The sequence below is a fragment of the Hoplias malabaricus genome, chromosome 6 (genome assembly GCF_029633855.1).
Source record: "Hoplias malabaricus isolate fHopMal1 chromosome 6, fHopMal1.hap1, whole genome shotgun sequence".
NCBI lineage: Eukaryota > Metazoa > Chordata > Actinopteri > Characiformes > Erythrinidae > Hoplias > Hoplias malabaricus.
In genome coordinates, this window is record NC_089805.1 from 8938954 (window position 1) to 8964729 (window position 25776).

General features: G+C 43.8%; 1 protein-coding gene across 3 annotated transcripts in view; it reads left to right on the plus strand.

The window, feature by feature from the left end:
* Positions 1–24877, plus strand: part of olfm2a (olfactomedin 2a) — a 128637-nt gene extending 103760 nt beyond the window's left edge. For 2 of the 3 annotated variants that reach the window (XM_066674269.1, XM_066674267.1), the window contains exons 3-6: positions 5307–5474; positions 12693–12912; positions 16835–16941; positions 22838–24877. In XM_066674269.1, coding sequence (XP_066530366.1) covers positions 5307–5474; positions 12693–12912; positions 16835–16941; positions 22838–23512 — 1170 coding nt within the window. In that variant the 3' untranslated portion in view covers positions 23513–24877. The remainder of the gene's footprint in view (positions 1–5306; positions 5475–12692; positions 12913–16834; positions 16942–22837) is intronic. The other variant, XM_066674268.1, reaches the window with a different exon arrangement.
* Positions 24878–25776: the final 899 nt, after the last annotated feature.

Sequence of the window (25776 nt, forward strand, 5' to 3'; positions counted from 1 at the left end):
CACACACACACACACACACACACACACACACACACACAGAGAAACACACAATGCACTCTAACATACACTCATACAGATTACTGACACACAGTGTAATTTACTATGTAACTGCTGTGATTTATACATTGATACCAAATAGCTCCAGACTACTAAGAGTTACAGATATAGATGTAGATGACCCTATATCACAAATCCAGGTCCCCAGACCCCAAGGAATTCTGGAACTACGTTTCTAGACTCAGCTGGTGAGGGAAACTCCAACCTGGAATGACTGGGCAGCCTTGGCCTCCCAAGCGAGAGGACACCACACACCCGGTGGGACACAAAGGAGCAATCTCGAGAGATTACCATCAACTCGTCTGCGGTGGTATGTGAACCGAATCTGACCGGCCTGCTGAACTGATGCTCTACCGATAGATCAGATTTGGTTCACTGCTTCATAAATTCATAGGTGTCTTTACGGAGTGTGCCTTCAGGTTCCTCTGGGAGTGAGGCATTCACACGCTTAAGGGCAAGGCCATCCTGTTCCTCCAGATTAGAGTTTCCCTTGCTGCTGGATTTCCATTCAAGTGTCTGAGTTCCTCAGGGTCCAGGGGCTGGATCTGTGGTAGCACAAACAGACCAGAAATCCCGCATTACAGCTGGTGGTTTATGCTGCTTTGGCTACAGCTCTGAACTCCCCACCGAGTCCTGACCAGCCATATATTATTATCTTGAAGCTCCATAATAATTTGTTTAATACAGATCTTAACATATACATACAGATCATTGACATAACGTTCACCATTTAGTTGACGGCCCTATTAAAACACACTGAAGCCACAGTCTTTAAACCAAATTGCTAAATCATTCGTTATCCTTGTTCTCATTTAGAAAAACTTTGTTAGGGAACAGGAGGCAGACGTGCATCTAAAAGAGGCTGTGTCCTAAATACATCCAAATTGGACTCATTCAGCCTTAGCCTTGTCGTCTTTTCTCCTACTGAACCTATTAGACTAAGACTAAGTGGAGAAACACAGAGGGCAGTTTCCAAAAATAATCTGCACATCAGGAAATGGAGCACAATTCTCCACGCTCAACACATTCAGCCCTTGCATCTGTTTGAGTTAAAGAAAATGAATAAGTAACACAATGCACTATTTATGGATCATTCTTAAGAATAAAGGCACTACAGTTGAAACCATATCTGTTTCCTTGGAGACACCAGTCAATGATTGTAAGAATGATAGCAAAGCGTGTTCCTTTAAGTATTAATGAGCCACATACTGTTCACACACAAGGGCCCATAAGTCAATGGAGCTTTCATTTTAGCCATTTTTGCTCTGTTGTCTTACAACCACAGTGGCAGCGTTTCTTAAAGTGGAAAGGCTTCTTATGACTGAATAACAGTGAATGTACACAGCATTTTTAAAGCTGAAAGGTGTAGAACCTAAGCTTGTTTTGTGTTGTTCTCCTAAAGAACCCTTGCTGGCATGTGACATATAAGAAAGAAACACAAGTGAGAGTGAAGGATGAATAGAGAGAGTAAAAAAATGAAGTATAAAAGAAAGGACAGAAGAATGGCAGAGCTATAGAACGGGTGAACGGCTGGATGTTGACGATGCTGAACTGCAGTTCAATCGATGCTGCTAAAAGCAGCGCACTGGCGTGAATGGACCCTCAGGCTGATGGCTAAGAAATGTATATTTTAACAAAATTAATGAACAATTTTGAATTCCTTTTACATTTGATTTACATTCTGTGATGACAGGTTTATCACAATCCCCAAATACACAAACATAAAGATGATGGGTGTACTTTCTTACAACATTAATCTTCTTTCACTATCTCTCCATCTCCCGCTCCCTTCCTCTCTTTCTTTGGGCAGGATGGACTGCGGTTTCCATCTTTCTCACCACACAGCCACGACTGAGACAGATACGCCTTCATTATTGCATCTGAAAGCTTCAGAGCTCTATCACATCAGCTACAGAGAAAGAAACAGGGTGTGGGAGAGACGGAGAGAAAGAGAGGGTCTCGGGAAAGAGAGGATAGATGTCCTTTCTTTATTGAAATGTGTGGATTTCATTTGTTTCAAGTGTTCTAGTGAAATACATGTAGTTTGTAATGGAATGTAAAATAAGTCCTGTTTCCTCTCGGAATGTTTCAGAGGTTTTAACTGAGCATGTGCTGAAGGAGCTTAGACAATATCCTAACACAACAGCAGCTTGAGGGTTAGTGCAGGGTTGATTCAGGGTTAGGGCAAGGTTAGTTATGGGTTAGGGTAGTGCAGGCTATGGTAGTTTCTCTAGGATAAAACGGGGTTAGTTCAAGGTCACTGCAGAGTTAGGGGTATGTTTAGTTCAATGTCACTCTGGGATTAGGTTTAGTTCAAGGTCACTGTAGGGTTAGGGTTAGGGTTATGTTTAGGTGTGAGAAAAAATATATTAAATAAATAATTAAATTAATTTATAAATAAATAAATACTGGGGGCACCAGTATTTCACAGGGTGACACACACTCACACATTCACACCTGTGGACACTTTTGATTCGGCAATCCACATATTCACACCTTGTTCGATACGGAAATGCTTCTAGTTACTCCACAGCTGGGTTGGAAGACTAAGGTTTGACTCATTTCCCATCTTTAACTACAAGATCACTTTGAACCAAGTTTTCCACCTGAGCAATCAAAAGAATAAAAAAAAAATGCATCAGTTCTGGTCTAAAAACTGTGCTCTGTATAGGCTCTGCATCAGGATTCAAATGTCTATCCCTATGGAAAGTGGGAATGGTGCCCCCCGGCGCACGTAAATTGAGATGCTGAATGAGTGAAGCCTCAGCAAATCAATGAGACTCCAGAACCTTAGTCTATGTCTCTCTCCGACTGATAGCTATTCACCTTCTGCACTCTGTTGCTTTGTGTCTGCCTCTAAAACCTAGTACACCCACTGAGCCAGCCACCCATACACACCCGCACAGAATGAAGATAAGGGCTGTGTTAGGAGGTGTGTGTGTGTGTGGCTTTGGCAGCAGCTGTGAGGCTCTAGCACTCCTGTCTAATAAAACACAGACTAATGAGGACACCTGAGGTCAGCCCCCTCCCCCTCTTACTGCGAGATGTGGAGGATGCGTTCAGAATATAACAGCTTTTCTTGGCCTGGCTCCTTTAAAAATAGCCCTCTATAGTGTGTGTGTGTGTGTGTGTATCCTTGATCCTCCTGAGTTTACCACTGACTCAGGCCCAGGGGAGGTGCTGCAGTCGATGAACACAGAGGACAGGTTGATCTTTGCAAACCCTCCCCCCCAACCTTTCAAGATCACCTCAGCCTAGAGTCCCACAGTCCCCTGCATTGACTGTTGGCACCAGCTCTGGCAGCTATGCAAATCAGCTCATTACAAGATTCACCTTAATGCTCATCAGCCCACGAGGATGGAAATGTGTGCAGTAACAACATGCGATGTGGGTTGTCTGGCCTTGTAGAACAAGAGGAGTGTGTATGCTCAAGTTTCAAATTCTGTTCCTTAAGCTGTAATGGACCGCATGTGAGCCCACCCAAGTCTTGAAACATAGCATGGAACTCTGAACACAAAACCAAACCTACAAAACTGAATACAGTACACAAAAAAAGTATAACTCTAACCTGAGGTGCTGTTTATTCCCTGTCACTGCACAAATACAAGAAACCTTGCTGTCCCACAAATACCAACTTCAATTGACACCTTAACTTTCCTAGGAGGTCTTCCATCCAAATACTGGCCAGGGCCAGACCTGCAGAATTGTCTGACCTTGACTGTTAGATTTGACCTTGACTCTAACCTGACAGAACTGACTGACATTCATCGTACCTGTCAGATTTGTTTGACCTTAGCTGTAACCTGACATACTTATCTGACCTGAACTGAACCCTCAGAAAGTTTTCTGACCTCAATTGCACCCTGACAGACTTCTCCGACCTTAGACTCGACCTCACTCAAGTTCTCTTACCTCGACTGTACCAAGGAAGAGTTGACTGAACTTGACTGTACTGTGACAGATTCTTTGAATTCCGCTGTACCCAGAGAGAGTTGCCTGAACTCGACTGTACCTTGACAGACATTTCTGAACTAAACTATAGCTTGACAGAAGTTTTTGACTTCTGCCATACTTGACAGATTTTTCTGACCTTTGTACCGTTCAAAAACTACCTTGACTGTACCCTAAGAGTTTTGTTCGACCTTGACTCTAACCTGACATAATTTACTGACCTTCACTGTATCTGTTAGATTTTTTTGACCTTGACTCTAACCTGACATAATTTACTGACCTTCACTGTACCTGTTAGATTTGTTTGGCCTTGACTCTACCCTGACCTAATTTACTGACCTTCACTGTTCCTGTCAGATTTGTTTGACCTCAGCTGTAACCTAACAGACTTTTCTGACCTTAACTGTACCCTCAGAAAGTTTTCTGACCACGATTGTACCCTGACAGACTTCTCTGAGTTCTCTTACCTCGAATGTACTGTGACAGATTCTTTGAATTCAGCTGTACCCAGAGAGAGTTGCCTGAACTCGACTGTACCTTGACAGATTTGTCTGACCTAAACTGTACCCTGACAGACTTTTTTGAACATCACTGTACCCTGACAGAATTTTCAGACCTCTGCCATACTTGACAGATTTGTCTGACCTTGACTCAACCCTGACAGCCTTCTCTGAACTCAACCTCCCCGAGATTTCTCTGACCTCAGTTTTACCAAGAAAGAGTTGCCTGAACTCAACTATACCTTGTCAGATTCTTTGAATTCAGCTGTACCCAGAGAGAGTTGCCTGAACTTGACTATACTTTGACAGACTTGGCTGACCTCAACCCTGCCCTGACAGAATTTTCTGAACTTGAGTTTAGCCCAGCAGAGTTCCATCCTAAACGGACTAAACCCCAACCAAGCCTTTCAAGGTGGAATGTTGGTCAGCACACATACGAGAATCGATGTTCCTACATGACCAATCCCCAAGGTGATCTGTCTGGTCCCATAAGGTTTGGGACACATTTTTCAAGCTCTCGAGTGAGTGTGGATCTATGTTTGTGTGTGTGTGTGTGTGTGAGAGAGAGAGAGAGAGTGCAGCTGAATGAGGTGATGTGTGAGAAACAGCAGGCTGGTCACGCAGCAGGCTGAGGACAGAGGTGGGTGAGTGAAATGGCTCAGCAGGTCAGCTGAATACGCTCATGTCAGGACGCTCCGGTGAAGCAGAGCAGATTGAAAGCTTAACTTGCTGTGCCCTCCGTCTCTAAACGCACTCCTCCTGACAGTCTATCTACCTCTGTGTGTGTGTGACTGACAGGTCCAGAATATCACTCAGTCGATGGAGGTGCTGGAGCTGAGGACAATTCGGGACCTGCAGTACGTCAGGGACACGGAGAACCTGATGAAAACAGTGGATGGCAAACTGAAGACAGCCTCCGAGAACCCTCGCAGCCTCAACCCCAAGAGCTTTCAGGTACTAAGCTTGGTAAATAAATTTTAACATTTATTTTTCATAAAATATAACTACCTATTAACTAATACTGTCAGCAATTCAGGGAAATTATTTTCTACCTGTCTTAAGTTTGTTCGAGCAGAACATCTCCAAGACATAGCACTGTTCTCATCTTGTTCAGGTTCTGGTTTATGCATTCCCATAGCACCAGAGACATCCTGAGGAAAAAAATGAAAGTGCATGCCTGTTAACCTAGAGCTATATTTGTGGGTTGTCTCCTGAAATTGTATGTTCATGTTCTGCAGGGTGTGAGGTGCCCCCTTGCTTAAGGGTAAGGCTGCCCCATTTTTTTAGGTTAAAGTTTCTCCTTCACACGAGAAGTCCTTTTCCGGCTTCTGAGTTTCAGAAGGGGTCCAGGGGGTTGGTTTTGTGGTGCACCACTCTTGGCTGTTACAGGGACGAAATGCATAAATGCATTTAAAGCATTCAGAAAGGTAGTGCTGTTATACCTTTTCCACATTCATCATCATGATGATCACATATCCTCACAGTCCCAGGAAAACCATGTGTCTAGACTTTTGTGGATTTTTAGTTTAAACATTAAAATTTCATGATGAACGGACCAATAGAAATGCTCTAAAGTCACTTGGAGTAAAATCTATTTTTCACTGATTTCCATTAACAATTTTTTTGCCTTCACTTCTAAAGTTACTATTTTGAAGATATACGTTTACTCTTTGGACAGCGATGATATCAGAATTGTACGAGTTAAATTCAAGCTATTATGGAATTCCTATTTTTCCTACTTCCTTTACAGAGAGGTTACACTGAGTGCACATTGTCAGCAGTGAAATCACCCATACCAGCTTCAGTGTCCAGAACCACTCTGTGCTACAATGTTTCTAATCTCCATGTTAAACATGCCTGAGGCTTTCTTTCTTTTTTCTTTTTTTCTTTATCAAAGCAAGTGTACAAGCTTCAGAATAGATTTCAGATTGGTGGTAGATGCAGCAAGTGCTTATTTTTAACTTGTATAATCAGAGTACCGACAACAACAGCTTTGTGACATTTGAGAGTTAGTGTGGAGTCAATTATTGGTCAAAAATCAAAGCATCCACGTTTTGTTTGGATAAATTGCTACCGGGAATGGTGCAGTTTGAAGGCAGTAGATTTCCTCTGTGCAAACATATGCAGAATGTGCCACCGGGCATAGCTTTCACAGCTCTGAACTGCCACATAAACACTGACACAAAAGATGTCAGATCCCTGGGCTTAATCGAGCCTAGTAGTGGCGGTCCTTAGAGGGAATTCAGATGCATTTAAATTATTAATACTCAGGACCAGCAGCGAGAATTCCGTTCCGTTCCCTTAATGAGTGCACACTTCTCTGCTGTGTTTGTGTGCTTAAAAGCCTTTCTGCTTTGCATCCCCCTTTTCCTGCTAAAAGCCACAGATATTAACTGTTCTGCACTCCCCCCTCAACCACCGCTTATCTCTCAAAGACTAAGAAGGTCCAGGGTTCGCGATTAGCACGCCTTTTCATCTTCTTAAGAGCACGCAGCGTTTGTTGACCCGCTCATCTCAGCCATCCTCCAGGAGCCTAGATTAGCCCCAGCACTCAGAGACACCAGAGCACACAGAGAGAAAAAAAAAAAAAATAGATGTGCTTTAATATTCAGACCCAATCCTCCTGCTCTAATGAGAGGGGAAAGGCTGGGACAGCCTGTCTGCCTCTGGGGTCCGTTCCTCCATTGCCGTCTATGAGGCTCCACCGCCTTTCAGCATCTCTCCCTGTCTTTGGCTCCATCATCGCAAAGGGAATTATTCAGAGCACATTTCCTGGAATCGGCGTTCATCTATCAATAACTGTTCAAAGAATTAGAGGCCTTTTGTTGTACAACGGGGACCCAGCAGGATGTGGTAAGAGCAAGCGCCTTGGCTAAGAGCGTTAAGAGGAAAGAGGCGGGTCTTATTCTGAGTCACAGGGATTAATATGGTGGATGGTTAGTTAATATCTTTGTTTAGTAGCTGTGTTTTTACACTGTGACATTGATATTACAACTGGTGATAAATTCAGTCCTACAGATTGACTACAGTAGTACAGCTTGGGTATGTTTTTAAACCTGTTATTACATGTCATTACATTGTAACCCTTAACTTAGGCTTCTTACATTATACACAACTGAAGTTACACAAGCTGTATTTATAATAACTTCTATTACTGTATGCATCTTCAGCTGTTACACTGTTGTTAAATGTGTTATTAATCTCACTCACTCACTCTCTCTCTCTCTCTCTCTCTTTCTCTCTTTCTTCATATCTCTCATTCCCTCTCTCATTCTCTCCCTTCTTCACATCTCATTTTCTCAGTCTTCATCTCTATCTCTATTTTCTTTAATCTCTTGTTTTTTCTTTCTCTCTCTCTTTCTAATCTCTATATCTTTCCCTTTCTCTCTCTCTCTCTCTCTCTCTCTCTCTCTCCCTTTTTCTTCATATCTCTCATTCTTCACCTCGTTGTTTTTCTCAGTCTTCATCTCTCTCTCTATTTTCTTTCATCTCTTGTTCTTTCTTTCTCTCTCTCTTTCTAATCTCTATATCTTTCCCTCTCTCTCTCTCTCTCTCTCTCTCTCTCTCTCTCTCAATCATCACAAAGGGAATTATTGAGAGCTCATTTCCCAGAATCACTGTTCATCCATCAATAAACGTTAGCAGAATTATGGTCCCTTTCACAATCCATGGAAACCCAGAGAGAAAAGCAGTGAGATCCCCCGGTTTGAGAGGGTCGAGGGGCATGAGGTGGGGCTTTGCTGTAGCCTGAGCTGCTGATGAATGTGGGCTCAAAGTCGCCCGTGGCAGGCCGGGAGATTAACGAGAGTGAATTTTCGCGGCACCAAACGGGGGAAAATGAGATTTATGACACAGCACCACTGGCCTGAGAGGCCCTCCATCACCAGATTTATGAAACCCTAACAAGGAGGAAGAAGAGGCTGTTCCTGGCTGTTCATTAACTGTTCCTTCATTATGGACATCACTTTATCAATACCTTTCTAAAGCTTTAGTGTTATTACTCCTCTTATCCCAGTCTGGTATCGAGTGAGGGGTATAGTTTCAGTAGAAGTATAATCTACTCCTAACTTGATTAATACAGCATTCAATACATCTTTAATACACTTTTACTGGAGTGTTCTCTTCTCTCATTTCTCCGTTCTTGTCTGGGTTATCCACTTTGTAGATGTCTGCTTTATACAGTTTTACCCTGCCTTTGCTTGTGAGTCCGGCACTGTTATTGGAGCTGCATAGAGGGGGAGGTTGGCATAATCTTAATGTGCTTACATCAAAATAAAAACTACACTGAAAATACCATTTTGTATGATAGACTTGTTTCACAGTTTGAGGGTTGGTAGGCTCTAGATCCCCAAATATATGTCCACATGTATTGAACCAGTGAGTTTCTGATTATATGATCCCTTTAAGACATGTTATAATACATACGATAAATAAATACTTTATAAAACCTGCTGAATACAGGATCCCAAGGAAGTAGCAGGAGTTTCTTTGGGCTCTACATCTACAGCTCACAACAGCACACACCCCTAACACACTCCCTTCACACGCAATATCTCTTATAACGTGACTGAATAGTGGCGATGTAGGAGTGCAGTAGATGAAGTTGAAGAAGACTCTGGAAAGTCGTCCCGTCAGAAATTGCCATCAAGCAAAGCTGTTCCTGCCCCTCAGTCGCAGCATCTGAGAGCTGACGGAGCTCAGATGAGCCCCTTCAGATACGTTAGGAGAGGGATGGAGTGTGCGGCTGAGGAAGCCCATGCTGATCAACGAGGGTCCGATCAGGAGGTGCACTCCTCAGCCCGAGTAAAAGCCTCTGAGCCATGCTCTGGAGATCACTCGACTGGGTTCAGAGCACAGAGGAAGGGGGGAAAGAGGGGGAGGGGGAGAGGGAGGGCTGAGTGAAGTGGAACACTCAGCAGGGAGAAAGGGACTAGTCTGGAAAGCCAATGCTTTGCAATCAACCAACGGCAATCGTTGATGAGAGAGCATGAGGCCGACCGAAGCCGTCCACACTCGGCCAATTCCAGCGTCTGATTGGATAACTCTTTCGGACCTGGATCCAGGTCCTGGACAATTCTTAGTCGATGTCTGGTCGATTCAAAGCGGCGGTCCGTGTGACATTTGGAGTTGAGGGGCTTTAAGAACGAAGCAATTAGCCAATGGAGGCTGATTGAACTGGGGCTGATTGAGTCCATGATGGAAACTAGGAAGCTTGCTTGTTTGTTAACTAACAGTTCACCAGCCTATCATACGCTGCATGTCCAAATGTTTGTAGACACCCCTTATGAGCATGAAAATGACCTGCATTAGGGTAAAACCTTTGTGGACCCAGATGTCCAAGGAAAAGCTTGAAATGAAATTAAACAAGTAGTTTGCTAATGACATCACTAAGTGCAGATGGAGGGCAGGAAGTGATTTAATACACAGGAGTCTCTATCACACACTCCCATAAAACCTGGGGTTTGCACCCAACTGTGTAAAACTCAATACTCACTTCTCACAACCACATAAAGTTGCAGTCAACTATAACAAAAATATGGGAGGGTCATCAGACAAAGTGGGAGGAGCCATTAGACATGCAGCTATTTGTAGAAGGCTTTAGCTTAGTTTAGCCGCATCTGGCCAGCTGTAGCATCCTTATATAGCAATACAGGCTACATTAAGTGGAAATAGAGCAAAAACAATGAAGCAGTGTAAAATGATATTGTTTTTCTTTAAAGCAAGTCACTGAGGTGTCTGTGACACATGGGGGTGGATGCACCAACGCTGGATCCCATTCATCAAAAAAAGAAAAAAAGAAAAAAAATATGGAAATTGTTGCACTGCCAATGGAGTGTTTATCACCCCAGACGCTGAACCCCTGCCCCCCCCAGTCATAAAGCTGAAGGCACACTGTGCTCCACTCCCAAAGAGACTTGCGTGGGGATCATACTGATTTTTACATCTGCATTCATTTTTAATTATTAATCCGACCCATTGCACCATCTGTTCTCAAGGACCCTCGCGGAGTCACATATCAGACCCATGCTTTAAGATTCTACACAGCTAACAGTCTCCTAATAAAGCCAGTAAATCTGTGCTGAGGACGGGAGGCAGCTTATTCCAGTTCTGTTTTATAACACATGATAGAGGACTGTCCCAAAGCAGCTTTACAGGAGTCTAGGAGTCACAGGAAGGACAGGACTAACAGAAAAGTACCAAGAAGGAAAACTCAAAACTGGCAAATCTCGAAGATTACAAGGATGAACTCCTGAGAAGAACCAAATGCTTTCTCAGAACAAGAAGAAGAACCACAGAGAGGAACCATAACTCAAAACACCTGTTAGGTGGATCCAAGACCTAAAATCCAAAACTCCTCAAAACCATGAGGAAGAACCACTGAGAAGAACCAAGACTCAAACGTGATCTGTGTTTTAAGAACAAGAAGGAAACTCAAGATGAAAATTCTCTAAGAACAACAAGAACTGCTGAATGGAACCGAATCTGAAAAGGCTAAACTCCTTAAGAGCAGCAGGAAGAGCTACTGAGCAGAACCAAAACCCATTAGGAAATACTTTCAGACTCAGAAAAAACAAAACTCTCTCCAAACAAGAAGAACAAATTCGGAGGAACCAAGACTCAAAAGGGTAAACTCCATAAAAGCAGGATGATGAACTGTTAAGAAAAAATACTTTCTACCAAAAGGATGAAGAAGGACAGAGAGAGACAAAGACTCCAGAGATACGTTCTAAAAAACAAGAAGAAGACACACTGCAGAGGACTCAAGATTTAAAGCAAATATACTTTTTAAAAACAAAAAGAAGAACCAAGGCTCAAGGTTAAACTTCCTAACAGCAGGAGGATGAAATACATTATGAGAACCCAAGGAAGGAGCACTGATAGAAACCAAGACTCAGAGGTCAAACTGTTTTAAAAGCAAGAGGAATCAAGACTCCAAAAGTTTCACTTTCTAAAACAGGATGGGGAGCTATTGAGAGACTGAAGATTCAACTGGAAATACTGTGCGAAAGTACACAAAAGATCCACAGATAGGAACCAAGACTCAAGGTGAAACACTCTCAAAGAACGTGAAGAAAAAACACAGAGGACCCAAGACTCCGAACTCCTGCAGGGTGCATGGGAAAGTGGGATTAAGTGGAACAAAAAAGTTCTCACTGAAAACCATTAATCATAAATGAAGAAGGTTGTTTGTGTGTGTGTGTGTGTGTGTGTGTGTGGAGGTCACACTCAGCAACAAAATGATGCTATAATTAAAAGAACTATGTTGTGTTTACTGACACGTGCACTTAGGATGGGAATTCTGTTTTGACATTGCCACAGCGCTGCAGGCGAGGGGTTCAGGGACCACTTCAGGCTTAAAAGCTGCCGACTGATGATAAGAGTTGTGTGCTTTGCCCACTACAAGGTCGGAGAGGTGCAACATCACTAAGACACACACTCTGTAGACTAGCACCAAGCTGGAAAAGCATCACACATCCGCAGGGCAGTGGAAACGAATCTGGACATTGCCAAAACATCAAACCTGTCAAGGTGTAATGACTTGCCAAAGTAATGTTGAGTTCACCCTCATCGATGTGCTATGGAGCCATAATAGTATGATGTCAGGGTGGAAAAATAGGGCTTAAAAAACCCTTGATGTGAGAACAAATACCCAGAAACCCAGGCCTGGAATTACTGACTGTTCGACATTATAATGCTGTTATATTTACACCTTGTAGATGTAAAGTCAGAGACAGTAGCTCATCTTGTTGGTCATCCTCTAGTCATCCATCAGTTGACACAGGACTCTATCGGCTGGATATTTTTGGTGGGTTGACTATTCTCGGTCCAACAGTGACACTGAGGGGTTTAAAAACTCCAGCAGCACTGCTGTGTCTGATCCACTCTTACCAGCACAACACACACTAGCACATAGAACTAGCATAAGAGAGCTCTGATTCTGCTCTGGGTTATTTCACTCTGCACAGTGTGAAAATGCACGCACCAGGACTCCTCTATCAGCATGAGAAAAAAGTATTTGTGTTGGTTTATTTCCATCCCACCAGCAGGATGGCCACTGGGGGCCCTGCGGACACAAGTTAAATGTAGGGTGTAGGATGCAAGGCTGCAAGTGCAAGTGTACACATTAACAATGCAACAGGCTGCTAATGTGGCCGCCTTCTGTTTTCTCTTTTTCCCGGTCAGGACCTGAAGGACAAGGTGACTCAGCTGCTCCCCCTGCTGCCGGTGCTGGAGCAGTACAAGACGGACGCGCGGATGATCCTGCGGCTCAGGGAGGAGGTGAGGAACCTGTCTCTGGTGCTCATGGCCATCCAGGAGGAGATGGGAGCATACGACTATGAGGAGCTTCGTCAGAGAGTCCTGCTCCTGGAGACACGGCTGCACTCCTGCATGCAAAAGCTGGGTGAGGAAAAGGAAATTTAGTTGTACTTATTGACCAGAAAGGAAATGTTTGTGAACAAAGTTTAATTAGTCTTGGAAAAAAGGCCTGTAATATAATCAAAAACTTAAATCCACATTGGCTCAAAAACTGAGAAAATTAGAGCATTTTTAAATTTGAAACAATTTTGATTTCTTAGAAAAATTCTGATTATTCATTCAATCATTCATTCATTCATTCATTCATTATCTGTAACCCTTATCCAGTTCAGGGTCGCGCTGGGTCCAGAGCCTACCTGGAATCATTGGGCGCAAGGCGGGAATACACCCTGGAGGGGGCGCCAGTCCTTCACAGGGCAACACAGACACACATTCACTCACACATTCACAGACACTTTTGAGTCGCCAATCCACCTACCAACGTGTGTTTTTGGAGCCGGAGCACCCGAAGGAAACCCATTCGGACACAGGGAGAACACACCAACTCCTCACAGACAGTCACCTGGAGCAGGAATCAAACCCACAACCTCCAGGCCCCTGGAGTTGTGTCACTGCGACACTACCTGCTGCGCCACCGTGCCGCCCAAATTCAGATTATTAATGATTTTATTCAGATTTTATTCCACGTTAAATCCACTGCTGCATTATATCCACAGATATGTTTAATATATTGCCAAATTACATCCTTTAATCCTTTGCTACCTTAAATTCATGTCAATATTAAATCCACTGAAGCCCTGGATTGTAGACATACAACCCTTGCTCCTCAAATCCACTATTACATTAAATACATTACCATCTTAAATTGAATGGTACCTTAAATCCACTGCCACATTAAACACACTGCAATCTCAATTACACTGATACTGTCACATCTTGACACTTTCTGGTTTGTTTTCCCCTTTCTATTGGGCTCTCTCTTTGTTGTTTTCCTATCCCTGCACATGGCTTTGTTTATGTTCATTCCTAGCTCCGCCTTCGTTCCGCCTCTTTGTCATTGTCTCTCGTTATCCGTGTCAGGTGTGTCTAGTTAGTTCATGTATTTAAGCCCTCTTCCCTCACTTCCTGGGATCGGTCATTTTGAGTTTGAGTTTTTGTTTCTTTGTGGATCCTGTTGTTTCTCTTGCTCGTTTTGTTTCTTTGTGTGTTGGGTTTCATGTTTCTCGTGCCTCGTTCGTTGTTTCCTGCCTGTTTCCTGCCCCAGTCCATTTTAGTGTTATTCCGTGTTTTCGTGTTTAACTTAAGGTCCGTTTGTTTTGTTATTCCCCTTTATTAAACCTTCCGTGTTATAGCGAGTGTGTCCGCCTCCCTGAATCTCCTCATCACACCACCCTGACAGATACCATGAGTCCTGTGCCACATTAAATTGATTGCTACATTATATTCATAATACATTGATGATTTATACTTATATCAATGAACATTGCAGAATGCAGAGATGATGACTTACACTTACAGAGGTTTAAAGATTTTGTTTTTATAAACAAAGAATGAAATCCCAATTTATTAATCGTGTTAACTGCTTAGCATGAGTATAATTGCAGACTCATGTCATTGTAATCTGTAATAACCATATAATTATATTTCAAGAACAATCCAAAAGATTGTAAAGTGATTCCACTCTGTTGGACTTAACCCATTAGTCTTTCCCAATACAGACCAGCAAACATTTTCCTGAAGCTTGTTGCCACATCTCTTTGAGCACTGCATGTTCTCTGAGTGTCCAAACACATCACCAGAGAGGGATTAACTGTACATTCACTGTCTCCCAGCAACTGCAGCATCCTTCATCGACGTGGATGGTGTATAACTGGGTTGGGATCTATCTCTTCAGGCCCATTCTTTAAAGGGGACATATTCTTCCCTTTTACCACAAGTGAAGAGAGTTCTGGGGTGATAGCCCTTAAGAGTCTTGGCTTATTTTGGTCATCTTTATAAACTTCTGATTTTATATACAGTATGCTTTTTAAACTTTTTTAAAATTATTTATTATTCATTCATTCATTATCTGTAACCCCTTATCCCGTTCAGGGTCGCGGTGGGTCCAGAGCCTACCTGGAATCATTGGGCGCAAGGCAGGAAAACACCCTGGAGGGGGCACCAGTCCTTCACAGGGCAACACAGACACACACACACATTCATTCACACACTCACACCTATGGACACTTTTGAGTCGCCAATCCACCTACCAACGTGTGTTTTTGGACTGTAGGAGGAAAGCGTAGCACCCATTTTTAATTTAAATTTTTTGCCTTTCCCTCTTACTGTATTCAGTTTGTAGAAAAAAAGTCAATAGATTCCCACCTTTATTCCATTTGTTTATACGACAAATCCCATTTTGTGTGTTTTACATTTGCCTGCCCCTTTAAATGATAATGAGCCACTCGCTGTTCACACTGATCTGAGTGCACAGCAGTGAGGAGTTTACCACTTTTACTTCTTCATCCCTTTTTTCTCCATTTTCTCTCAGTGGTCTATTTCTCCATGCTAGTTGTGTTTTTTTGCTCAGTTTAATCTCAATTTTGGAAAATTCAGAACAGTTTTCTGAATTAGGTAGACAAGAACAAGTTGACTCGGTGGTCTTGTTTCACTCTTGTTTGTGGGTTAGAAGGCATTTGGATCCAAAATGTGGGTGTGACCTTTAATGCATGGAAACCCTCTGAAATCCAGTACGTGATTTGTTATTAGAGAAAAACTCAATGACAATGAAGTAATACTATTTTGCAGCAGAATAATCAGAGTATCCTTATTAGTGCGAGAGGGAATACATGACCATGCTAAAACACAATGTCCTTCCAAGTTCTAAGATCCAAGGCTTTGCTATTGATTTCACTTTTTCAGTTTGATACTTTTCAAAATCTTTGTTCAGAAATATATCTAATTCTATAACATATTGATCACATTTTTCACTGAATACTGCTTCTCTGTGAGCATGCTTCCAATCATCAGATAAATCCACTGGGAAAATGAAACGCAGCAAAACCAACGTTACAAAACGTTCTTCCAGATGCATCCTACAATTGCATATTTCCACCAGAGAGGGCGCCCTAAACCTCCCTAAGCTCTCTGCCAAAATTACAAAGTATAGCTTTAAGTAAAGCAGTGTCCAACTCCCTGAACCTAATCACCCAGCAGTTCAGGTAAATGCTGTAAAGGAAGAGTGATGAGAAACGGTGTCCTAATGGGATAATGTGCATACTGCTTTGATAATTATGCGAGGGTTTAATTGGCCTTGGAGATGCTTGATAAGGCAGTAACGGTGCGTGTAATACGAGACGAGGAAACTGGCGACTCCCACTGAGAGAGTCCAAACTGATGATCTGACAGAAAACTTACATAGCACCTTTAGTGCTGCCTTTGGCTCTGCAGACCCCCGCTGCTTCAGAACTGCTCCCCCTTAAAGGGACCAAACAGGATCAAAATCAAGAAATCAAAAATGAACCAGTGCTTTAATTAGGAGTGAAAGATGGTAGCCTGAAATTAACGAATATGCAAATCACACCCCACAATTGGAATTATGCAAATGTCGCTGTGCTAATTAGCAAGCGCTAGTGTTGTACTTCTTATCAGCTGGTTTTGTTTGAAAGATATGTTTTGATTCTGTTTAATAACACTTAATGAATCTTCACACCCTAGCTGTGAGGGCTACAAGAGGCTCTGGCGCCACTACGGGTCACTGCGGCACACCTCACCATTTTGAAAATCCAAGCCGCAGTGGCACACCTCGTCAAAAAGGCAGAATTTGCTTGTGTGTGTTTCTTTGTAGATGCCACAAGGCTTAGAAATGAGCGGAGAAAAGGAGATTATCCCCGCTCCGACATGGAGTAGCCTGCACTATCAGCAAACACACACAGATTTTGGATGCAAAGGCTTCATTTCTTGCTTAATCTTCCACTCGCTGGCTTTAATAATGTGTGTGTGTGTGTGTGCCTCTGCGTTCATTCCAGGTTGCGGGAAACTGACAGGTGTCAGTAACCCCATCACCATCCGAGCCTCGGGGTCCAGGTTTGGTTCCTGGATGACGGACACTATGATCCCCAGCTCTGATAACAGGGTAAGAGCACGGTTATTATATGAGCTCTATCTACAAACTATAAAGAGGACACACACAAAAACACATGCAACGTAAAGCACTGTGCAAAAGTTAGAGACCACCCAATTAGAATGTAAGTGATTTCCTGTATTAAAATTACAATTAAAACCTTGCAAGACCAGGTGTGACAAACATCAGACATGGGTCTGAAAAGATGTGGATTTGTCAAGGACACGGCTTTGAGAAAAGAAACAAGATGCAAAAGAATAAGAATGAGTGGAATCAAGACAATGAATATATTTTCATTATTTCTTGGTGTTGAGAAATGAATAATATATTTTTAATGGTAATTAAATGAAAGGTAGTCACACACACACAAACACAAACATACACAGACGCACACACAGTCTGAGTCACGGTGGAAGCTGTTCTTTTGCTTGGAGAAAGCTGAGTCACTGATGGATGGCCATCCCTCCTCCCCCTCGCTCTCTCTGTTTCTCTCTCTTTCTCTCTGTCTCTCTCTCTCTCTCTCTCTCTCTCTTTCTCTCGCTCTCTCTCTCTCTATTTTCCTCGCTCTCTGTCCCTCAACCGCTCTTCCTGACCCCTCCTGTCACACTCAAAGCGCCTGATTAATCACTCCATCACTGGAGCTGGATATTAACAACTTGTTTAGGCTAAAGTTTCCCTCAGCGCCGCCTTAATTACCAGCCGCTCGCACAGCTGTCCACTGAGATGATGGAGTAAAGCCCTCCCCCTGAGCACTGTACTCCACTAACAGCCCGAAATAACACTGCAGGACATAGAGAGAGAGAGAGAGAGAGAGAGAGAGAGAGAGAGAGCGAGAGGGAGGATAGGAGATGAGGTGAGAGGAGAGGGGGAAAAGAAGATGAGCAAAAGAGAAAGAGAGAGGGGTAAGGGAGAAGTAGAAAAGGGAAAGAGAAACTGTGAGAGCGAGAGAAAGAGAGAGAGAGAGAGAGAGAGAGAGAAAGAGAGAGAGAGAGAGAGAGAGAGGGAAAAGAGATGAGGGGTAAGAAGAAAGGGGAAAGAGAGAGAGAGAGAGAGAGAGAGGCAGAGAGAAAGAGAACGAGAGACAGACAAAGAAAGAGAAGTGAAAAAAGAGAGATAGAGATAAATAGATAAATAGAGAGAGACTGAGTGCGAGAGACTGTCCCAGACAGAGATATCATTCCAAAGGCAGTGATGGACCCCCTGATCTGCCTGTACTACCATAGATCCAGCACCCTCGGACTCTGCGGAACACCCCTGGGTGAGGGGAAACTCCAAAATGGAAGAACAGGGTGGACTTGCCCATAAGCGGAGGAACACATTGGAGAAGGAGCTGGATATAATTAGAATAACACTCAATTGAACATCCGTTCCACCTTAAATGGTTCAGAAACATTAGTGTTAGCAGTAGTGTACTCCACAATGCCCACTGTGTGGCCCACTGTGTTGTTTCTCTTACAGGTATTACTGTTATTTGGGGACGTGTGCATCTGCAGACTGCACTGTACTATGTAGACTAGAGCCAACGATCACAGACTTGGCCCAAATACAAAAAATCAGGGTTAAAATCAGAGAGTAACCCCAGCAGAGAGACTAGACTCGACTCAAACCTCTGAGACACGAGACACTACTCAGACACGCTCCTCTGAGACTGGAGACCTGACCCAGACACACACCTCTGAGTTTCAGGGCACGATGGATGAAAGCATTGGATGGATATCCATCAGCACAAAGTTACACTGTTCCACAGTCCAGTGCTGAGGCTGAGGCAATGAGCATCTGTTCCAGAGCATCCTGTTTTGCGTCATGCTTTTATATGGAGATCACGCGAGCTGTGTAATAACAGCAGAGCTGGGACCCTGAGCCCGTCTCGGCTGATAGCCCACGTTCAGACAGAGAGGAGCAAATACAGCACATTTGATTTTCTTTGGCGGAGCTATTGCTTTTACGCTTTGTAATTCTTCCTCACCATTTTCCGGTTGCGCTCCATCACCTTGCTCCATCCTCAGCTCTCTGAGAAGCAGCTAAAAATAAAAACTTGCTGCATATCTCTCTCTCTCTCCCTCTCTCTCTCTCTGGAGCAAGAGACTAGGGAGGTGGGAGGGAGGAAAAGAGAGAGAGAAAGAGAAAAAAAAAAGAGTGAGACTCCTCAGAGAGCCCTCATTACAGCGTAAGAGGAAGAGTGCGAACAGCCCAAACAGCGAGTCTATCAGGGTTTGGGCTCTGAAGGCTTCAATAAAGACAGCATGACGGAGGAAGTGGAGCCACGGCAACGGGGGCCCCTAGGACCCTTTCGTGCAGAAGGGAGGGAGAGAGAGAGTGTGGAAGAGGGAAAGAGAGAGAGAGAGATGCTAACAGGATTGATTTTCTGTAACTGTGGACTGGAAAAGGGCAGGGTACAAGTGCAGCGGTGGAGTGCAGAGCACAGGCAGCATCTCCAGCCCCACACCAGGAGAAGATCAATAGGCGTCCCCCCACACTTTCGCACACACACCCGCAGTAAGAGCCAAGGCAGGTGATGGGCTCAGCTGTCATTAAAGCCAGGAAATGATGTGCCTGTACTTCCAGGGCATTTTCATCACAGCATCGGTTTCCCTCTCTCTCTCCCTCGCTCCCTCCTTCCTTCCCATTCCTTACCCTCATTTTCACCCAGCTCCCTATCTCCACATGCTGCCTTGTTTTATTCCACACTGATTTCCTCCAGCTTTTCTGCTTCACGAAGCTTTCATAGCATGTTGGACAGTTACTTCTTCCACTTTGTAGGGGGCAAGGGATATGTTGCCCCCATGATCTGAAAACTCTGTGTAAACGACAAGAATTTCTGAGTTTTTAAACTTCTTCTGTGTCATCTGTTGACATTTGATGCCATCTGTGGCTTGTACAAAAATTCCCAACTTCCCAAAAATTCCCATTTATACTTTTATCCTGACCTACGATTAGAGTTGGATGATATGATTAAAAATTTAATCACAATATTCATTCATTCATTGTCTGTAACAGCTTATCCAGTTCAGGGTCATGATTGGTCCGTAGCCAACCCAGAATCACTGGGCGCAAGGCAGGAACACACCCTGGAGGGGGCGCCAGTCCTTCACAGGGTGACACACACTCACACATTCACTCACACCTACGGACAGATTTTGAGTCGCCAATCCACCTACAAACGTAGGTTTTTGGACCTTAGGAGGAAACCAGAGAACCCGGAGGAAACCCACGCAGACACAGGGAGAACACACCACACTCCTCACAGACAGTCACCTGGAGGAAACTCACGCAGACACAGGGAGAACACACCACACACCTCACAGACAGTCACACGGAAAAAACCCACGCAGACACAGAGAGAACACACCACACTCCTCACAGACAGTCACCCGGAGGAAACTCACGCAGACACAGGGAGAACACACCACACTCCTCACAGACAGTCACCCGGAGGAAACCCACGCAGACACAGGGAGAACACACCACACTCCTCACAGACAGTCACCTGGAGGAAACTCACGCAGACACAGGGAGAACACACCACACTCCTCACAGACAGTCACACGGAAAAAACCCACGCAAACACAGAGAGAACACACCACACTCCTCACAGACAGTCACCTGGAGAAAACTCACGCAGACACAGAGAGAACACACCACACTCCTCACAGACAGTCACCCAGAGGAAACCCACGCAGACACAGGGAGAACACACCACACTCCTCACAGACAGTCACCCGGAGCGCATATAAACGTCACTATCAGGCGCATATAAACGTGCTATTACGGTAAATGAATGTGCAGACAAAATACGCCCCAAACACAGAGAGAACAGGAGGGTATAAGATGTTTAACTCACACACAATCACTTGAATTAAACATTGTTTACATTCTTATATATTACCCTCTCATATGTGTTTAACATATTTACCGTAATAACATGAGTATATGCATCTGAAGGTGCACTTCATGGTCTGGCTGCTTCTGTATTCTGTGCTAAGTGTGAAAAAGAAACGCTTCAAACTCTATTGCTAAAGCTTATCTTATTGTTCTTGAGCAAAAATTAATCACAAAAAAAAGAAATTACAGATTTTTTTTTCATCACCCAGCACTATGTACAACATACTGAACCCACGATGAGCAAAGTCACAATGGCTAAGAGATAAATGTAGTAGATTTACTTAGTGATCTTATTATATAATCGTATACGGTTTCTAAAGCAGTTTATTCCAATTACTGATGCCGGATTGTGCAGACGTCAGAGAAGATCCATCCCTAATATCATTTCCCGTGCCAAACGCAGCCAAGTGGAAGTCATTCATGCATTTAGAGATTTCTGCAGAGATGAGATAAAATAATCCACTCGCGTAAAGATGGGGGAAGTTAAAGGACAGTAAGTGATTCAAACTGTGGACAGGTGGAGGAAGGTTTAATGGATTGATGAGATGAAGTCTGACATTTGAGACGCTGCAGGAAAGGTTTTGGGCACATGTAAGTAGTGCTGAGACTTTGGCTGTGATCAGAAATATGTATCAATAATATCCAAATAAACATAGCCACTATGCAAATGGTGTTTTTTTCCCACTGCATGGTACCTACTTGACTCAATTTTATGCTTTTCCATTAGGTAGATTTGGTTCCTGGTTCCTGGAACTGGGTACTTTTACTGGTTCCAAATGAGCCTAGCAGGTACTAAACATAACTTGCAAACCATTAAAGCTGTGATTGGCCAGAGAGACTTGTGAGTCACAATGAAACGCAGACGTCCAGCACAAACTCGCCATCTGTAAAATCTCCAAACCAAAGCCGACTCACGACGGCAGCTTGTAAAATTACACCGTGGTCATTTGTAGAGGTTCAAACGCTCCTTGGATCTGCGGCTGATAAAAGACAGTAGCGAGTACTGGACGGTGCAACAAGGAACTGACAACTCTACTGATCTTTGTGAACTGATGAGCACCTGCTGTTCCCATTAAAGACTGTGCATTGTGATGTCACGGCTAATTGTTTGGAGGGGGCGGGGTTGTGGTAGTGGAAAACAAACCAGGTACCAGGGGCCAAACACTGAGCAGAGTCAACCAGAATTGAATTGAGTAGGTACCATGCAGTGGAAAACTGCCAAAAAGCCTGATGATCTGAAGCTGATATATGATGATTAATAAATGATGGAAGAAAAACAAGAGCAGGGTGCAACCAGCTGGACTTAACCCAATAACAGACTGAGAAGTTCAAGACCGTTAGGATGAAATATTTAAAAGGTCCTTTTCCATTTCATACTACACGGGGCATGCAGGAAAAATATAAACTGATTTTTAAAAGTCTAAAATGGTTTTCCATTTCTGGGTGTACACATTTCTTTCATACGTATATATCCCTTGATTAATTCCAGTTTCCACAATAGTGAGAGTTTCCACTAGTCTTTTACATTTAAATGAATGGGCTTTGGAAGGAATGTACATGGACCATCCCTCACTGTTGCTGTCTGTCTCTGTCTTTCCTGGCAGATGAAATTTTGAGGAATGTATAGTTAAGATTGATGTCAAAATCATGAATTCTGATCTGGCTGTTCAGACAGTCAACTGCTTCTAATTAGATACAATACCGCATGTAGAGTGGCTCAAATCCGACCTGAATATGTCAGATTCCGTGTGTTGCTGCCGTTCACACTGCCACATAGATCCCATACCTGTGTTACATGAAGATGAATAGGCTTAGGTTTTACTTGGATTCTGTGAAGCAGAAATTGCAACTAACTTCTAAGACTTCTAAGAGTTCTGAAGGTGTGTGGTGTCTTTATCAATCAGTCATCAAAATGCTAACGCTACAACAGAATATAAAGTCAAGCTTCTTGTCTGTATATTGTGGGCCATATTTGTTGATGAAGTCTCATTACACACAGAGTGTAACCAGTATTATCTCTCCGCAGGTGTGGTCGATGGATGGCTACTTTAAAGGGCGGCGAGTGCTGGAGTACCGCACACTTAGCGATTTCATGAAAGGCCAGAATTTCATCCAGCACCTGCTTCCGCACCCCTGGGCCGGCACCGGTCACGTGGTCTATAACGGCTCCCTTTACTACAACAAGTACCAGAGCAACATCCTGATCAAATACCACTTCCGCTCCCGTAGCGTCCTGGTGCAGAGAAGCCTGAGCGGTGCCGGGTACAACAACACGTTCCCATACTCCTGGGGAGGCTCGTCCGATATCGACCTGATGGCAGACGAGAACGGGCTGTGGGCGGTCTACACCACCATCCCCAACGCGGGGAACATTGTCATCAGCCGGTTGGAGCCCCAGAGCCTGGAGGTGCTGCAGACCTGGGACACAGGCTTCCCCAAACGCAGCGCCGGGGAGTCCTTCATGATCTGCGGCACTCTCTACGTCACCAACTCGCACCTGGCTGGTGCCAAAATCTACTTTGCCTACTACACCAACACCTCCACCTATGAGTATACGGACATCCCCTTCCACAACCAGTACTCACACATCTCCATGATGGACTACAACCCCCGGGAACGAGTGCTCTACACCTGGAACAACGGCCATCAGGTGCTCTACAACGTCACACTCTTCCAGGTCATCAAAACCTCTGGGGACTGAGGTTGGGCTGGGCTGAAACCGGGTGCGAAACTAAGTGCACAGCCAAGTGCACTTCCTTGCCCAAACCGAAGCATTGCACACTCATACACAAGCCCATAAACCCAAACATACACACACAGAGACCACCACTACCACACACACATACACACAAACACACAAACACACACACACACCAAGAAAACAGGAGGACTGGACTCAAAGCTTAGACTTTTTTTTTACATTTCGATCTTCATAGAGTGCTATTATTCACAACATACCATAAAACAGAAGGGAGAAGCTGTCGAGATGAACGTGACGGACTGAGCTTTTGCCTCTTCTTTTACGTTTTCCTTTTCTGTGATGAGTCAGCATGATCCTTCTTCTTCTTTTTATTTGTGACGAGAGAAAAAAGAAAAGAAAAGAAACGAATAAACGCCGACCTTTAACGTTTGAGTGTGCCTTTCATTTCGCACGAGAGGAACGCACACACACCTGAGATGTATGAGTCAAGACTGTGTTTGTGGATTATTATTATTATTAGTATTATTAGTATTATTATTCCACTCGAGCCCCAAAGACAGTCCTCAGGCACATAATGGATGCTCCTCCAGAGAATACACTGCCCTTAGCTTACTTATTTCCCTCCAGTAAACAAGTAAGTTGTCCGAGAGTGCAGCGAGGAGTATGTTAACACCTCAGAAAAGCACCACTTTACAGTCAGGAAAAACAATCCTGTTCAACTACAAACATGAATGTAACCTCAGAGGTATAAAAGTGGGAGTACAGGCTGGTGGTGTTAAAAGTACATTACATTCACCATGACATCTATGTAAGTGTACACTGCAATTACAGACTGCAGTGCATCTGTTCTTCCGCCCTCTGTTCTTCAATGGTCAGGACGCTCAAAGGACCACTACAGAGCAGGTTCCAGCAGCACTGATTCATGTGGATCAGACACAGCAGTGCTGCTGGAACCTGCTCTGTAGTGGTTTCGATTCCCGCTCCGGGTGACTGTCTGTGAGGAGTTGGTGTGTTCTCCCTGTGTCCGCGTGGGTTTCCTCCGGGTGCTCCGGTTTCCTCCCACTGTCCAAAAAACACACGTTGGTAGGTGGATTGATGACTCAAAAGTGTCTGTAGGTGTGAGTGAATGTATGTGTGTGTCTGTGTTGCCCTGTGAAGGACTGGCGCCCCCTCCAGGGTGTATTCCCGCCTTGCGCCCAATGATTCCAGGTAGGCTCTGGACCCACCGCGACCCTGAACTGGATAAGGGTTACAGATAATGAATGAATGAATAATAATAATAATAATAATAATAATTTGAGGTTTAGTTTTAGGTGTATAAAAGTTTTAAAGTGTTTTTATGTAACAAATTATTGTATTTGAATATGCGAACATTCACCTGATCTTTTGTCATTTTATGGTAATTGTATTAAAAATGGCCATTGTCTTTAATTTTTAATTTTTTTTTACATTAAATTGCTACGTTTATGATCACTAACATCGAAACCATCATCTATAAATCGTCTAAAACAAAACTCACACATACATTTGGATACATTGTTTTCCCAAGGAAGAGAACCGATTGTTTGAATGATAATTGTACATTACACAAAAGAATAATTTAAAATGTATTTGTACACCTACCAAGAACCACTCCATTAACTCTTGTCTAAAGAGGAACTGGAGCTTTCCACTTATCCTTTACTTTGTTAGTCTCTGTCCAGTGTATTCTGCCTACTTACTGATAGTGCTGCATCAGCGGTGCGCTTGGCTTGTAAATGATACTTCAGACTCAGTGTGCTTCAGTGATAAACAAATTCACAGAGGCAGCAGCTGGGAGCAGCTTTGCTTTTATCAAGCGAGGCATCTTTCCACTTAAAAGCTGTGTTCAGTTTCAGTTGCAGCGTCAGTTCATGGCTACAGCACGTGAGCAGACTGAAGAATGTAATGGGATGCTTTAGAGCAACAGTGTTGAACGATGGGGTGGCGCGGTGGTGCAGCACGTAGTGTCGCTGTCACACAGCTCCAGGGACCTGCTTCGGGTGACTGTCTGTGAGGAGTGTGTTGTGTTCTCCCTGTGTCTGTGTGGGTTTCCTCCGGGTGCTCAGATTTCCTACCATGATCCAAAAACACATTGGTAGGTGGATTGGCCACTCAAAAGTGTCCATAGGTGTGAGTGAATGTGTGTCACCCAGCGAAGGACTGACGCCCCCGCCAGGGTGTGTTCCTGCCTTGCGCCCAGTGATTCCAGGTAGGCTCTGGACCCACCGCGACCCTGAATTGAA